Raw genomic sequence first — 17931 nt, 5'->3', positions numbered from 1 at the left:
TAGATAAGAAGGAGAGACAGGGAATATGTTGTCTATCCTCGGCGTAGGATGGACCCATCTCTCCCTTGTGCGTCTGATGAATCCTTGGGTTTTCTTGTGGTGGTGTCTGCTGGGGCCTAGGTCTTGCAAGGTCTTGCAAGGTCTTGAGGAATCTGGTGGGCTAGAGATAGGAAAGGAAATAAGGAAAGGATGTTTCTGAACACGTCAACATTAATGTGGATGATACCATTATTATGGATAATCATGAATACATTGTGAAAGATAAAAAGTGAGAAAGTTACAGAAGGACAAAGATCATACCCCCCACAAAAATGCTAATCTCCCCTGTTATTGGTAATGGTGATGGAGGTTAGCATGTTTTGTTGTAGCATCTGTAACCTTCTCACTCATCATTATTCCTGATTTTTCTGAATCATGGCATTATAATATACTGCCCTAACAAGCAAAAAGGCAGTAACTGCTCATTTGGTCGGAAATTAGTTCATGTCATTTTTGCTACATTAAATACATGCTTAATCATATGGACAAGTATCCTGTCACATCCTGACCTTAGTTCCTTTTTTATGTCTCTATTTTAGTTTGGTCAGGGCGTGAGTTGGGGTGGGCTTTCTATGTTTTGTTCTGTGTGTCATATTTCTAGGTGTTTGGCCTGGTATGGTTCCCAATCAGAGGCAGCTGTCAATCGTTGTCTCTGATTGAGAACCATACTTAGGCAGCCTGTTTTCCCACTATGGGTTGTGGGTAGTTGTTTTCTGTTTTGTACCTTGCAGAACTGTTCGTTTGTCATTTATTTTGTTCAAGTATTCGTATTGATTAAAAGGTATTATGAATACTTAGCACGCTGCACCTTGGTCTTCTCCTTCTCCCGACAACAGACTCTATTGTATTGTGTTTTGGAGAAAATGGGGGTCATGTTAGCAGTAGCTGCATAAAGTTACTGTGAAACCAAGGTAAATAAAAGTCATTTTTCTCAGTTTCACACTCTGATCAGTTACTGCCTTTTTGCTTGGTAGGCAGTATAGTTCAGAAACATTTTACTGTATCTACTTACATAGACAGAAAATTATTCCAGTGATCAGTCAGTTTCTATTGGGAAAAACATAGCCCAAAACAAACTGCAAATGCATCCAAAGAGTGTGTAGAGTCACACGCTTGATATAGTCATTGCAAGCTAGGAATATGGGACCAAATACTCATCTTTTGACTACTTTATAACACTTGGGGTGAATTGGTCCAAATACATGTGACTTCTTCAAATTGGGGTACTAGATATATAAAGTGCTTCAATTTCTAAACGGTAAAAACAGATATGTATGAAAATCCCCACAGGAAACATGCTGTGAGTATAGAGGCAAATATTATTATTACACTTGTGTTAGCTTCACTCTACAAATACATACGAGGGGAGTGACTGTGGTAGGGAGATTAACCACAGTCAATAGTATTAATGTTAGTTTTAGTGCGAGGCCAGTGTATTCAGTGACAGGCCATGCTGTCCTTCAACTACACTGATATGAAAAACCTGCACAGAAAAGGAGAAAATGATGGGGTCCCCTCGGGGCTGTGTGCTTAGTTCCCTCCTGTACTCTCTGTTCACCCACGACTGCGTGGCCGTGCACGACACCAACACCATTATTAACTTTTCCGATAACAGGGCGGTGGTAGGCCTGATCACCGACGATGATGATTCAGTCTTTAAGGAAGTTAGACCTGGCAGTGTTGTGTCAGGACAGCAACCTCCCTCTCAACGTGGGAAAGACAAAGGAGCTGATCGTAGACCACAGGAAACATCAACAGGGCTGTAGTGGAGCAGGTCGAGAGCTACAAGTTCTGTTGTGTCCACATCACTAAGGACCTATCATGGTCCAAACACACCAACACAGTCGTGAAGAGGGCACGAAAACGCCTCTTCCCCCTCAGGAGGCTGAAAAGATTTGGCATGGCCCTCAGATCCTCAAAAAGTTCTACATCTGCACCATTGAGAGTATCTTGACTGGCTGCATCAATGCTTGTTATGGAAACTGCTCTGCATCCGACCGCAAGGCGCTACAGAGGGTAGTGCGTACGGCCCAGTACATCATTGGGGCCAAGCTCCCTGCCATCCAGTAACTCTATACCAGGCGGTGTCAGAGGAAAGCCCTCAAAATTGTCAAAGACTACAGCCACCCAAGTCACAGACTGTCGTCTCTGCTACCACACAGCAAGCGGTACTGGAGCACCAAGTCTGGGACCAAAAGGCTCCTGAACAGCTTCTACCCCCCAGCCATAAGACTGCTAAATAGTTAGCCAATACATACTGGGTGAGTGTATGTGGTAGGGAGATATAGCCACAGTCAATAGTATTCATGTTAGTTTTAGTGAGAGGCCAATGTTTTAGTGACTGTCCTTCAACTACAGTGATATGAAGAACCTAGAGAGGTTAAGGCAAAATTACCTGAGAAAAATCTTAAAAGGAGACGATGATGATGTTGAGATGCAGCCAGGGTAGCAGTGCAAGTAAGTGCATCAGGAGCAGTTGGTCTAATGGAAAAGGTCAGTCTGTGATTGAAGTGTTTGTCTCTTGATTCAGTGGCAGACATTCAAACAATGAGACATAACATTGTGCGATTTCTCTATGCTACAGACCTTGGGGACCCGTACAGATAGTTACAATCTGTAAATAAGCAGCTATCCAGGTAGCCTGTTACATCATCTGATAGCTAGCTAACGCTATCGCTGGACCAAAGATACTAAAGGATGGATTGAAATGTACAGAATTGGTACCTGGAGGAAAATGGGGAAGGGTCGTGCTTTTTCAATTTCAGTCAAGTGGAGAGTTTTTTATTTTTATCATGTCATTGTGTTTTAGAATGAGCTGCTTGTTAGGCTATACAGTATATTGATGTGTGCCCTATGCCGACCCTCATCTCTGATTCTCAGCTGGGTGCACAATATCAAGTTCACCTATAGGCTATTTAGTGTGGTCTCAATCTATAGGCTACGAACTGCATGCTCGAAGAAACACAAAGTTATTTCTAAGATAGCTGCTGGGATGGTGTAAATAAAACTAAGATATATTATACACAGCAATGGATATTCCAACCCTGAGCCCCGGACTGCTCTACTCTTGCTGATCAAAACCTTTTTTCTGTGCTGCCTATTCAAGTAACTTACATTGTGTTGCTGAAACATGAAACAGCGGCTGAGGCACAATCGGAAATGGACATGGAAATGGACATGGCTCACGGTGCTGAAAGTAGGCAAATTCAAGTAGGCATAATTCATTTCCACGTCTTTATTTGAATGTGACTCACAACTAGACGGCTTTGTGTTGGAGTCTATTCCTTACTATTTATGAAATAAGAAGTAGGCCTACCTGTTTAACAGAAAAATGTTTGCCCATGCTACAGATGGCTGTTTTGGTCCGCTAATACAGGACTAATACAGGTCCAGTGTACTACTTTTGGGGGAAAAGTCATATTAAAAAATTATAATAGAGTTTCTCAGGGGGTGCTTTATGCCCGCCCACCCTAAAAAGCCTACCTCTGTGTCAGTGACTGTTAAAGTTAAAAACAGGATGAATTGATGAGAGAGTGTGCCATAGGCCTACCTTTTATTAAAGAAAATGGAAAAAAGCACAGGCCTACCCCTTGTTAGATTTGGAGGAAAATAAAACTGATCCGATTTATATAAATTGATCTATGACAGCGCTTTGGTCCGCGGTGGTTTATGCTACAAACAAGCTGTAAAATACCCGGGAAAGACCTTCTCTAGTTGGATTAAGCCACAGAAGAAGGGTAGCCAGCAGTTAAAGCTTACATTTTTCAGCATCGGTAGTTCTACTCTGTCTGGGGAGGAAAGGTAGGCCTAACTTTTGAAAGTACCATGCTAATGGCATCTCAGATTTAATTGCAAACAAGACACACTGATTTGACATTGGAGAAATATGATAAGATGAACACACAGGCATATATCTCTCTATCAGAACTCAGAATAAGACCCAGATGCAGACAGCTAGAGTCACAGATGTTTATTGACCCAAACAGGGGGCAGGGAAAATACAGGTCAAAGGCAGGCAGAGGTCCATATTCCATGGCAGAGTCAGGCTGGTACAGAACGGCAGGCAGGCTCAGGGTCAGGGCAGGCAGAATGGTCAGAACCGGGAAAACTAGGGAACAGAACTTGAGAAAGCAGGGAGATGGGAAAACACACTGGGAAGACCTGACAAGACAAACTGGCAACAGACAAACAGAGAACACAGCTATAAATACACTGGGGATAAGGAGGAAGATGGGCAATACCTGGAGGGGGGTGGAGACAAAGCAAAGACAGGTGAAACAGATCAGGGTGTGACACTGTCCATTTTTAGCCTGTAGTTTCAGTAGTTTGTGTGGTATTAAAAAAGACACTGCTACTATGTCAAATTATGTAGAATTGTTTATAGAAGTGTTTTTTAAAAGACAATTGAGAAATGTCGATTTTTTTTGTTGATTTTTTGTTGTTGTTGATATTTAGTTGTTTGTTTTTCCTTTTTGTGAAAAAATGAAACAATTGAGAAATTGTTTGTTTTTGTCATCTTGCTTTTGCATATAAAATTTGATATTTAGATTTTCACAAGTGGGTGGGGTTAAATGTGGAATGTCTGTTATTGCTCAAATGCACAGCCAACACTTCCTGTCCCTTCAAAATAACAGTTCAGTCTTCTAATTTGTTTAATCTACTATCTATAAATTAATCTATGATTAATTCATTATTAATCTGTTATTAATTAATATACTGTAATGTTAATAGTAGGCTTGCTACATGCTATCAGTTTTAGTAAGGGTTTGTGTGTCTGTGCTAACCATCATACACAGCCTATAGGCTATTATGTGATGATGGGTTAGCTTGATTGCTACTTCAATTGAGTTTGTGTGTCTGGGTTTGTGTGTGTGTGTGTGTTTGTGTGTGTGTGTAGGGGCTGCCGAGATGCAGCTGTGTATGAAGTCTCTCTGGTGACAGTGTTCTAGGTGTTGGTCGAGAGCTGGGAGAGTTCAACGTGACTGTGGAAAGGGCCAGAGCGGGGAGCACCCCTTATACTGCATGCACACAGCCATGGAGCTATCAACAACACTCCTTGTGGTACAGCCATTACTCGTAAGACGGGGAGAAATAAGGGAGGATGGAGGAGACGTGTGTTTGTGTGTGTAGGAGGTACTCGTAAGACGGGGAGAAATAAGGGAGGAGGGAGGAGACGTGTGTTTGTGTGTGTAGGAGGTGGGGAGGCAGACCGTGTCGTACCCTCTGTCCTCTCTGAAAGCGATAGTGTGTGAGGGCTCTAACCTGCTACTCTCCCTCTGCTCCCTCTGAGGAAGTAGGTCACGGAAGACATGACCTTCCTCTCCTTTTGTGTGTTGTGTGTCACTCTGTTGGTGGACATCCCAACAAAGTGTCAGTGTTGGCACAACTACCTCCTACATGATGAATAGGAGGTCCTCACTTGTACTTAATATACCATCTATCAATCAAGTATATATTTTTTATTTCAGCAGTTTTCACAAAGTGCTTTTACAGTAACCCGGCCTACACCAGAGAAACCCGGGACATACAAGGCACTACTGCTCCTGCCATATCTATCTTGTTTGATGTCATATCCTGTTCCTGTTTAAGCCAGCCGAGTGCAGGTGGGCTCTCCTGTCAACATGAGCTTCCTGCTGCTCTCGCCCCAAATACACACACAGTATCATAATGATGCTATACAGCACTTAATTTAATTAATCAATATTATTTTATGAAGCCCTATTTTAGTGGCCAGATTGTTTTTCAGTTCATGGTGTGCATATGTATGTCAGACTGATGAATAATCAGACAGGATAGAGTACACAAAAAGACATTCATGAATATGTTCATAGATGGGCCATATTATAAATAAATAGGATACACACACCTCAAAACCGATGGTCAGATTACTTTACATAGATGATCATTTAAAGTATGTGGCACAACTGTTTACAGATTCAACACATCAGCTATTGTTTATTTATTTTGGATGTTGAAAGTAAAAGATTACAAAGAAGACACTACATGAAATTTAGCCAAACAGGTTTAGAATAATTCTTCATGTATTTCGATGGGTATAGTTGGCTGGTTGTTTTTGTGGGGAAGGAGTGACGATCAAGTGACAGCGTCGCGAGTGAGCGAAGCACAATGTTGCCTTCAATCAACTCTTGTTTTCTTGCCTGACAGACTAACTACAGAGTTTGCCAATGTTAGCTGATTAGTTACGAAGCTAGGACAGTTTCCACATGAATAGCATCGGTAGAAACAGGACAAAACAAATACATTTAACTTGTTAGCTGGCTATGTAAACAAATATCACTGCGCGGGCATCTACCCTAACACGACAGCTAAACTGTCAAATAATAGGAAAACGAGGCAATGTAAAGACTATGAATATCTGTACCTAGCAAACATGACAAACCATAATATAACAGATAAACAACAATTACTCTAATCTACATTTCGGTGGCTAGTTAGCTGGTATGGCTAGCTAGTAAAAGTGACAGCTGAGTTTGACGCGTCGCAAACGCAGTTTACTGCCACACATCCTTTCTTCCCTGACAGACTAGCTAGCTAGATATACCAAGCAGTTTGTGACGTTTCCATATTAATTACATCAGTAGAAACATTACAAAACAACCAACTAGTTAGCTGACTATATACAGCTAAACACTGCAACTCTTTCCATGAGACAGAGAGCAATCCTTTGAACTCCACCGTTGATGTGCACGCCTGTACCAACCAAGAGACCGTGACAAGATTTGCTCTGAGAGCTACTCTCCAAATTTCAATGCATCAAACATCGACAACTTCAAACATACAGTGCATTCGGAAAGTATTCAGACCCCTTGACTTTTTCCATATTTTGTTTCGTTAAATACTCATTATAAAATGGTTACCCAATGCCCCATAAGGATCCATTTAAAACAGGCTTTTTAGAAAAAGTGTTAAAAAGAAGAAACAGAAATAACTGATTTACATAAGTATTCAGACCCTTTGCTATGAGACTCGAAATTGAGCTCAGGTGGATCCTGTTTCCATTGATCATCCTTGAGATGTTTCTACAACTTGGTTGGAGTTCTGTATTATGTTATGTTTCATGCTTTTGCATCAGCTAATGGGATCCTAATAAATTAACAAATACCACCTGTGGTAAGTTCAATTGATTGGACATGATTTGACAGTGCATGTCTGAGTAAAAACCAAGCCATGAGGTCGAAGGAATTGTCTGTATAGCTCTGAGACAGGACTGTGTCGAGGCACAGATCTGGGTAAGGGTACCAAAGCATTTCTGTAGTATGAGAGGTCTCAACAACACAGTGGCCTCCATCATTCTTAAATGGAAGAAGTTTGGAACCACCAACACTCTTCCTAGAGCTGGCCACCCGGCCAAACTTTGCAACCGGGGAAGAAGGGCCTTTGTCAGGGAGGTGACCAAGAATTCGATGATCACTCTGAAAGAGCTCCAGAGTTTCTCTATGGAGACGGAAGAACCTTCCAGAAGGACAACCATCTCTGCAGCCTTTATGGTAGAGTGGCCAGATGGAAGCCACTCCTCAGTAAAAGGCACATGACGGCCCACTTGGAGTTTGCCAAAAGACACCTAAAGGGCTCTGAACATGAGAAACAAGATTCTCTGGTCTGATGAAACCGAGATTGAACTATATGGCCTGAATGCCAAGAGTCACGTCTGGAGGAAACCTGGCACCATCCCTACGGGAAGCATGGTGGTGGCAGCATCATGCTGTGGGGATGTTTTTCAGCGGCAGGTGACGAGGGGACGGTATAACTTTAGACCGTCCCCTCGCCTATACCCGGGCGCAAACCAGGGACCCTCTGCACACATCAACAACTGACACCCACGAAGCATCGTTACCCATCGCTCCACAAAAGCCGCGGCCCTTGCAGAGCAAGGGGAACTACTACTTCAAGGTCTCAGAGCAAGTGACGTCACCGATTGAAACGCTATTTAGCGCGCACCACCGCTAACTAAGCTAGCCGTTTCACATCCGTTACACAGGGACTGGGAGACTAGTCAGGATCGAGGGAAAGATGATTGGAGGGGGAAAAAACTATTTAATAAATTTTTGAATAAGGCTGTAACGTAACAAAATGTGGAAAAAGGGGTCTGAATATTTTCCCAATTTACATCTGCTGTTAACTCATCTCAATTACCTCGATATCATAATTTGCGGCAAGAAGCCTAGCGGTTAAGAGTGTTGGGTTGACCAAAAGGTCACTGGTTCGAATCCTTGAGCTGGCAAGGTGGGAAAAAAATCTGACGTTCTCTCCTTGAGCAAGGCAGTTAAACCCCAACAACAAATGCTCCCCAGGCGCTGAAGACGTGGACGTCAGTTAAGGCAGTCCCCCGAACCTCTCTGATTCAAAGGGGTTGGGTTAAATGCTGAAGACACATTTTGGTTGAATGCATTCAGTTGTGCAACTGACTAGATGGCCGTAGATGGCCACTATGGGTTCTAAAGAATAAGGAAATATCACCCAATTGTCATTAGAATGTAAGCAGTCTATGGACAAGGTATGACAACAGTCCATGCATTGGTTTTGTTTACCTGGCCACAGTTTCAAATGCTAACTTTTTTTGCATTTGTGGCAACAATCCACTGCAAGTCAATAGTACCTATATACAATGAGTACAAAACATTATGAGCACCTTCATAATGTTGAGTTGCATCTCCGTTTTCAGAACAACCTCAATTCATTGGGTCATGGACTCTACAAGTTGTTGAAAGCATTCCACATGGATGCCGGTCCATGTTGACTCTAATGCTTTCCCAGGTTGTGCCAAGTTGGCTGGAAGTCTTGGGTGGTGGACCATTCTTGACATACAGGGGAAACAGTTGAGTGTAAAAAACCCAGCAGCATTTCAGTTCTTGATATACTCAAACTGGTGCGCCTGGCACCTACTACCATACCCCGTTCAAAGGAACTTAAATATTTTGTCTTGCCCATTTACCCTCTGAATGGCACACATACACAATCCATGTCTCAACAGTATCAAGGCTTAAAAAGCCTTCTTTAACCTGTCTCCTCCCCTTCATCTACACTGATTGAAGTTGATTTAACAAGTGACATCAATAAAGAATCATAGCTTTCACCTGGGTTCACCTGGTCAGTCTGTCATGGAAAGAGCAGGTGTTTCTAATGTTTTGTATACTCGGTGTATTGGCATTTTGTGCACTACATGTCAGAAGCTGTCTCTTTTTCCTATGCTCCATGTTACCTGTTGCAACTTTTTATGAACCAGAGAGATTTTTGATTGACTACATCTGCTCTTCTCTTTAATTTAAATACATCATTTGATAGCAGAGTACATAACTGTGATTTGGGGAGTAGCAGATTTAATATATCCCCATATAAGGCCCGTGTGGCAGCGTGCATCTAGCCACCCTCTGGTCCGGGAATCTAGGTGGGAACTCAACCTTTGCAGTACGTGAACCAGACCTTTTTATTTTTACAACCGTTTTGCACCAGATATGGGCCACACCTTTTACAATGAGCAATTGTACAGAGGGCCACACATTTCAATTGGATCAGTCTGCACTCTGTGGGCCAGGTCCTTTTTAATCTGATGGTGATGCTGTATTTTACCCAGGCATATGGTCCAGAAAAACACAAAGTATGTGCCCCACAGCTGCACCAGAGTCATTTTGTTAACTGGGGAACAGGAGAAAAGGCTAAGAGGCCATTGATTTTAGGCAGTTAACTTGAGATGCATGCCCTGTCAAACTCAAACACAAAGCAGAATTCTGTGAGAAAGACCATTTATTTGAGTGGTAATGAATCCTCCATGACATGAGTTTTCCAGTTGCCAATTAAATTAAGTCCTTAAAAAGTAGTGGGCATTCAGTAAAGCTCTTGACAGAATAACTATTTTCTTAATTGGCAGGTAGTATGCCCATCATACAAAGAGAAATACTGTAACGGGCCTGCCTAACCCTTTTCTGGGCTACACCCCAACCTTGTCCCAGGACATTACAGGATCCATGATGATGACTAACCACGGAAGGCAGTATGACATCACCAACCCTGCCTTTACATGCCAGGAATCATTTGCTAGTTGTTACTCACGCTTAGCAAGTTGCTTCGAGTATTGTATGATTTAATGAAAGGACCAAAAACGACTTTAGACCGTTGAGTTATTTGCAACCGGGGAGAAACACAAAAGTGTCTGAACATTCTGAAACAATGTCTTTCATCCCAGGACAACCAGTTACTGCTGTTGTGGTAAGTTTTGGAATGATAACGTTCCTCTTCATTCAATAGCTACGGCATCCATTGTCCAGGCCTACAATCTTTCCAGCAGTGCCTCGATGCAAACTATAAATACCTACCTGAAGTATTTCGTTAAAAAAAAAAATCGGTTTCACATTGTAGTATTACTGTTTACAATAGTGAATGTAACATTGTGGTCATGCTTGCTTGTTTCTACTCTTGACAATGTAACCTGGTTATTCGAATTTACCCTTGTAAAAGTGTTACATTCTAGCAGTAAAACTCGTTCGGAACATTGCTGTTCGATAATCCAACTACCCATCTACGTTTTACTCCTTTCTCTGTTTGTTGTCAGTCTTGTTTCTTTTAGATTGAATGAAACTGCTGTAGCTAGCTGGCTAACAGTTTAGGAGAATTTCATTTAAACTTAATGGGCTATGCATTTAATTTTCATATGCGCAATCTAGTATTAACCTAAAGTAAATTAATCTAGCCAGCTAATGTTACACTGTTCTGTCTTGGCAACATTTTATTTCTTTAGTAGCCTGTTATCTCTGCACTATGGATAGCAGCTAGCATTAGCCAAATTGTTCGCTAAGCTACTTGCATGAAAGTGAAGTGTTTCAGAGGAAGGCGTCACCTAGCTATCTGAGACAACTTGGGTACAAGCGCACCCCTCCCCCTGGTCAAATAGCCCTTACACAGCCTGGAGGTGTGTTGGGTCATTGTCCTGTTGAAAAACAAGTGATAGATTCCCACTATGCCAAGAATGTGCAAAGCTGAGTTACAGGAGTAATAGTGACCAGCAACAGAACACAATATATAGATACTAATGGTAATGGCAATCAATGATCATTTTTGCAGCAGTAGTAGTTTTATGGCCAGGGGATAGAAGCTGTTTAGCAGTCTGTTGGTCTGAGCCTTGATGCACCAGTACTGTCTGCTGGACGGGAGCATGGAGAACAGCCCATGTCTCGGGTAGGTGTCTCTGGCAATATTTCGGGCCTTTTTTAGACACCGCCTGGCATGTAAGTCCTCAATGGCTGGGAGCTCACCCCCAGTGATGCGCTTGGCTGTCCACACCATCCTTTGTAGGGCCTTCTGGTCGAGAGCGGTGCAGTTGATACAATCAGCCAGGAGGCTTTCGATGGGATTCCTCGCAACACACTGTTTATTCCTAACATCAGCAAGAAATATGAGTCACGGAGTAATTGCCTAGTGACAAAATTATGTGATTTAGGCTACAGGCTACACACACCAATCTTATTTAGTTGTATGATTTAGTATGTGTTGCCCACTCTTATGCAACAGTTATCTTCCATACACTCTATAAGTTGAATGCCGTAGTATGCTGCTGTTTTCTGGTTGATCTTTTTTTGACAAATCTGGTGTCAGTCATGTGAACAATGGGTTACACAGATACTTTGGGTTGATCTTTCCGTTAATATGGTCAGCCTGCGTTATACATTTCCATGAGTATTTCCCATGTTCTCATCACCAAGAACTTCAAATCCACTGAATGATTGTTGACCATGTTGACCACTGAGTGCAGTGGTTGGAAGAACTTTGAACCACTGACACTATGAACCACACTGCTGAGGCTCCTCTTATTCACCATCACACAGACTGGCTTTGTGCTGTAAAGAGCAGCGAGCTGGATGTGCCAGAACTCTCCATCTGCTCTAATGAGAGGGCAGCTGTCTGAGGACCATGGGGATAGCTAGACTGAGAAAAGATCTGTGTCTCCAGTCAGTTGGTGGCAGAGGGCTTCCATTTCAGCCGGTCACTCGACTTCACACGACAGTGGGATTCTCTTTGTTCCTTCGGGGGAACTAAAGCCTATTCATAACGATAGTGTTCTACATTCTTAAAGGGAACACAGTGCTCAGCAATCAATTTTACATTCTATTAATTTACCACATTTTTATTATTGCAATGGTGGAATGGGAATATAACAACTACTTGATGGTTGTTAAAGTTCTGAATGATTTCCTCTCCAAGCTCGACTCCCAATGTTCATGTGTTTTACAGCAACGGATAGAAATCCGCAAACTCCGCCAGGGTGAACATTTGATCCTGGGTTTCAGCATTGGAGGAGGAATAGACCAAGACCCGGGCCAGAACCCCTTCTCTGAAGACAAGTCAGACAAGGTACGAGATAAACAGGGAAAACACTCTCCCTGTCAGTTCTCAAGGAGCTCAGCTCTGGCCAAACTCCATTAACATCAGTTGTAAGGTATCAAAGAAGCAGGTCTGAACACATCAACTGTAGCCTCAGGTAGCAACACCGCAGACCCAGGTAGCTCATCTTATACAATAGCATACAGTGTTACTCAAATAGTGGCATTTTATAATTCTATAATCAAACCAGTTTATTGAAGCTAGTTAGTTAATACATTTTATATGTAGATGCACAGATGTTAAACTTTCATATATTTCTCTATTGTTGTTTTTGTCTTTTTCTGTGTGGCTGTGGGATCACAGGGCATCTATGTGACACGGGTGACACCAGAGGGACCAGCAGAAGTTGCAGGCTTGATGATGGGAGACAAAGTAATGCAGGTAAACTTCAAAATATTTGTAGAAATGCATGTTTCAAACTTTTGCCCTCGAGACCTGTTACCTAATCCCTCTTGGACAAATTACGTAAACATACATTTGACCAAATTACGCATAATTTTAGTTCTGGGTTAAAGGTAGACTCGGCACCACCACAGATATTGAAATGAGCGTGATGCAAGACACAGTCACACAGTATCTGCGCCTGCGCATGGGTTCGCTTCACGCTGTTACAGCGTGCTAGCCAGGGCACCAAAACAGCAGAGAAGTTAAGCCCCACGCTTCAACGCTCTGAGTTGTGGAAATTGACCCACTATGTTGTTTACTTTCTGCATCTACGTCATATCACTGAGTCTACCTTTAACCGAAATTACTTTTTACTTTATTGATACATTTCCACAAGGTGGCACCATTTACTCAGTTTCAGTTGTGATTGGACTTTGCCGAGTGACTGTAAAAGACCAGTACACTATTCAATCCAGATATTATACTTACCTCACATCAGGAATAATAACTACTGTAAAGAAGAATATTAGAATTATTGATGTCTGTTGCCACCAGGTAAATGGATGGGATATGACCATGGTGACACACGACCAGGCACGCAAACGGCTGACGAAGAAGAATGAAGATGTCGTGCGGCTACTGGTGACCAGGAAATCCCTGGAGCAGGCTGTCAAACATTCTATGATGTAATGACTCCAAACAGTAGCAGCAGCTTGGTGACCTCATTGTCTTTCGACAGGTGGCGTCCCTTCTATGCAACACTAGTCCTTTCGTGCAGACCGAGTTCGCTATCTGACGTCAGACAATGCCAGTGACCGAGAGCACAGTATTCCAAAGCTTTTCTTGCAAGCTGTAAGGTTGGGGTGAATTCCATATCAATTTTGTCAATTTAGGAGGTGGAAAGAAAATGCTATTCAAGAATTGAAAATTGCCATTTATTTACCTTCAGATTTTTCACTTCCTGAATTGGAGTTGAAATTTAATTGATTACAGTCCTACTCACATTTTCCCAATTCAAACATGGTACAACCCTTTTATAACATCACTATAGAACCAATATGGTGCAAGTTATTGGGATCATTAATGCCTTTACTAGCTGACATGAGCATGACTTATTAAGTAATTAGTACACTTCATTACAGTTAATGATCTGTCATTTTTAATTTAGCCAACTAATCATTTGATGTTTTCAAGTCGATGTCTTTACAAGCCAAAGGAAAACAATGCCAAGAAACTGTAGATTGATAGAGGATGCTTTGCAAACACGTGTGTACAACACACATAGCATTTATCTGCTACGGTAATTTGTATGTATTCCATAGAGGCTTCCTGTTTATATGAGTTGTTATGTTTGATGTATGGCATTAATAAGAATGGAACGCTTAGTGCTTAACACTGCTCTGTGTTGGTCGAAATGAATGAATATTCATCGGGCTTGGACAATATATCTTTATTTTGGTATCTTTATCCATGCAGTGCATCTACCAAAGTAACAAGCACAGCCAAACTGCATACTTTATATTTCATTATACTCTAATTGTACTTGTCTACCAAATACTGTAATACTCATTTGAGGATTGGATTTTTGTAGGTAGTGTAGCAGGAACACAGTTACTTCTCATTCTCAACCCTCTGGGTATAATTCATTTGGTGTTGCCATCGTTGCCTGGAAATCAAGGCTAGGGTATAGTCAACTTTAAGTGCCTTCTTTCTCAGGTTTATATAGAGAAAGTGGCATGTTGGATTGTTAATTAGGTTGCTTGCTGGTTGATGTCAGACAGCTAATACACTTTAGTTGAATGCTGAACCAACGTTGAAGGATCAAATGAAATGAGACGTTTGAATACACTTGAATACAAATTACACTCTAGTGAGTACCACTAAAACGTGATAGCGCCAATAGGGTTTTAGTATTCATGCTCCTTTCCATTCCTATATAGTTCAGTAATATATCATTTTTCACTGCCTCAGCCATGTTTTACACAGTGATGCCTCAGTTTTGTAATCCAATTTGATCAATTCCTATTCAAATGAATCAAAGGTAAAGTAATATTGTAATGTGGATTACAATAGTACTTAGTATGTTCTACTAATTCAATATTTTGTATGGCTTTGTTTTTGCTAGAATTCTTTGAATTGGGAGATTATCATTATACTGTATATCGTTGGCAGAGTGATGTAACTAAGTCTACACACAACATTGTAAAGAATTAACACTTCAAAAGACTGCCCAAACTTTTGATAAATGTAGCCTTGCATGAATTTTCTATAAAGTTGATTTCTATCAATATGTCGTTTGTGTTAAAATATCTTTTTTTTTATAATTACTCCAAGTATATGAGGAAAAACTTTGAATGATCATTTTGGCATATGATCGTATATTGGACACTTTCCGAATGTTCTTTAACATAAATCAAAAATGAACTGAAAGATTGCTTTCTTTTTTTACAGTATTATGTGTTTGTCAGGCAATTTACAACATTTTTGGTCGTTGTCACCCATAGACAGTCACCCATACTGTAGGTCCCAGAGGGGTGGATAGAGAAAAAGAGAACATTTGGTTATAAGATATGAGCAGGGATATTACCTTCCCAGTGTGCACTGGATGTTGGAAGAAATATGAAAAAAGAACCCAACATCAGCTAAAACCATGAAGAGCAGCTGTTCTTCACAGATTCACAGCTTCTAATTAAATGGTGTTAGTGAGCATAAGAGTGGTGGAGAAAAAAGTGTGAATGTTAGATTTGAAGCAATTGGATCATCCTGGTGTGTGCATAGATTCATGGTGTGTGTGGGCAGTTCCACAGCTTACCATCACCCCGTCATCCACCATTGTATGTAGCATATTAATCAATAGAAAAACAGATGTGTGTTTGTGATGCAGTATTTTCATAGGTCGATTCTTATTGTCATATTGAAAGATGTGATCTTCAATATTGTTTGTTCATTGTACTGTATTTTGTCAAATTGTCTTGATCTGCATGGCCTTTATCACCACTATTGACTGTAGATATATTCATGTCACCAACTCGAAAGTAATCGGATGACATTTCAAAGCAGCGAATCTATTACCTGACCTTTCCCTGTGTGCTCAGGCATTTTATATGGGGGTGCAATAGAAACACATTTAATAACCTTCATAGATGGCAAAAGAGGCATTCAACAAATGTATCATAAGGAGTAAGGTTTTGAAGTGTCTGTCCTATATCTAGGAGATATAAGAAAGCTCAGGAAATATGTTTTTAAAAAATTGGACACATTTAACCCCTTTTTGTTGGCACAAAAGTACCTCCATTCTTCCATTTATTTTTTAAACTGGTACCGGGTTACCTTCAGATGAGTCCGTGACACTTGTGGTACCATCGAGTCCCATGACACAATCATGGTCGTATGGTCACATTTGTTTCTAGGGCACAACCTTTCTGACACTACATAAGTTTTCGTGAGAAGGCTGATTTTTGGGATGTCTGACAAACAGTGGTGGGGGGTCGATTCAGTGAGATGCTAGCTAAAATCTTTTGAGAAATAATTGATGAGGAAACTGTGTGCGTGCGCCGCACACATTGTGTGGGTGTGTTTCTCCCTATGAGAGAGAGAGTGAGTCTGTTGACATGAAGACATCAGTAAGAGTTTTGTTTGTCTCATTGGGACTGACTTTTTTGGGGGGTCTACTGCAGAGGGAAGCATGCTCCATTCCACTTGCCTTAACACTGTAGGGAGATTTTACGTGGGGCTACAGTGGATGTGGTTGACCACAGATTTCTTGTTTGCTTGTTGCTAGGTAACTGGATATTATGAGATATGAGATAATCACCTTCTAATAAATAATACTGTAGTAGAGTAGTTGTTCATGTAGAGGAAATCATTTCATTGAAGTAAACTCAAACCAAAACTATGCCAAAACAATACGCTTATTGAGAAACTATTCATACTGATATTCTACTAATAAACTGGACACCTTTTGAAAGCCAGAGACTTTCTTATTTTTTCTTCCTTATCTGTACTGATTTACATTGGATCAAGCAAACATTTCACACTTGAGAAAATCACATTGATTTAATTAATGTTTTCATGCAAGACAATAGAGCCATCACCCATCACACATACTATCCAGCAAATGACATGCCTTACTTTCTACAGAGAAGTGCATAATTATCTGGCTAAATGTGGATCATACATGGTCCAAACCTCCCACGCTGTGACAGGGCAATTGTGTTTCCATAGTGATGCAATCTGCTCCCATCACTTTGAAGACACCAGATTGGAATCATGTGATCATGGAACCATAGCTTCCAATCTCTGCTGGTTCTGAGGGAAAAGGATTTTCAAGCCATTGGTTATGATGATGGTTCACCACTTAAGACAGTGAAATAATGCAGCACACAATTAACAGTATTCAGCTGTTGGACAATTCCATCCCACTGGGCGCATCTGTCATTTTAACGTCTAGTTTTGATATACATTTGGTTGAGATGTCAACTAACATGAATTCCACATAAAATCAACAAAACATTTCACTCTGTCATTGGATTTAGGTTCAAAGTTGGGTTAAAAAAAGATTAAATGCCCTTCTGTTGATTACTTTTTGCAAATCCAATCAGTTTTCCAAGTAGCTTCAACGTCATCACATTGTATTTTTTGGTTGAAATGATGTGGAAACAACGTTGATTCAACCAGTTTTTGCCCAGTGGGAGCCTTCACAATTTGAATGGAAAAAAAACCTCGAGAAAGAGCCTTGCTCATACTTGGTCAGAACTAGGAGACACACATTTAATTCTAATTAAACACTAAATTGAGGATAGACCATAGCCTACTTGTTTTTAAAAAAGTATCAGAGAAAGATGGCCTATTGAGCCATTAAGAAGTCTTTTGGCTTGAACTTTGTCTAAGGCTTAACATTGCATACTATTTTGAGATGGATGGTATTCACGTCTCCATCTGACTTATTTAAAGGCCCCCTGGGACAGTTTTTCTAGAAATGTCAAATTCTCATGGTACAACAAATATGTCCAATGCGCTTCCTGTTTGTGCGGGGAAAAAACAGTTGATCACCTTTGTTATTTTTGTCATACAATAAAAATCAGTCTAATTCAAATCTATAAGAGGACAATATCT

At 41.0% G+C, this 17931-nt stretch overlaps 1 protein-coding gene across 1 annotated transcript; it reads left to right on the top strand.

Annotated features, from left to right (window-relative positions):
- Nucleotides 1-9959: 9959 nt before the first annotated feature.
- On the top strand, nucleotides 9960-15246 carry LOC109902443 (tax1-binding protein 3). Its single transcript, XM_020498789.2, has 4 exons — nucleotides 9960-10263; nucleotides 12283-12402; nucleotides 12736-12813; nucleotides 13372-15246. The coding sequence occupies exons 1-4, from the start codon at nucleotides 10225-10227 to the stop codon at nucleotides 13504-13506; spliced, it is 372 nt and encodes a 123-aa protein (XP_020354378.1). The 5' UTR covers nucleotides 9960-10224; the 3' UTR covers nucleotides 13507-15246.
- The last annotated feature ends 2685 nt before the right edge of the window (nucleotides 15247-17931 follow it).

This window comes from Oncorhynchus kisutch, linkage group LG13, assembly GCF_002021735.2.
Source record: "Oncorhynchus kisutch isolate 150728-3 linkage group LG13, Okis_V2, whole genome shotgun sequence".
Taxonomy (NCBI): domain Eukaryota; kingdom Metazoa; phylum Chordata; class Actinopteri; order Salmoniformes; family Salmonidae; genus Oncorhynchus; species Oncorhynchus kisutch.
Note: the sequence above shows the minus strand (reverse complement) of the source record. Positions and strands in the feature narration are given on the sequence as shown.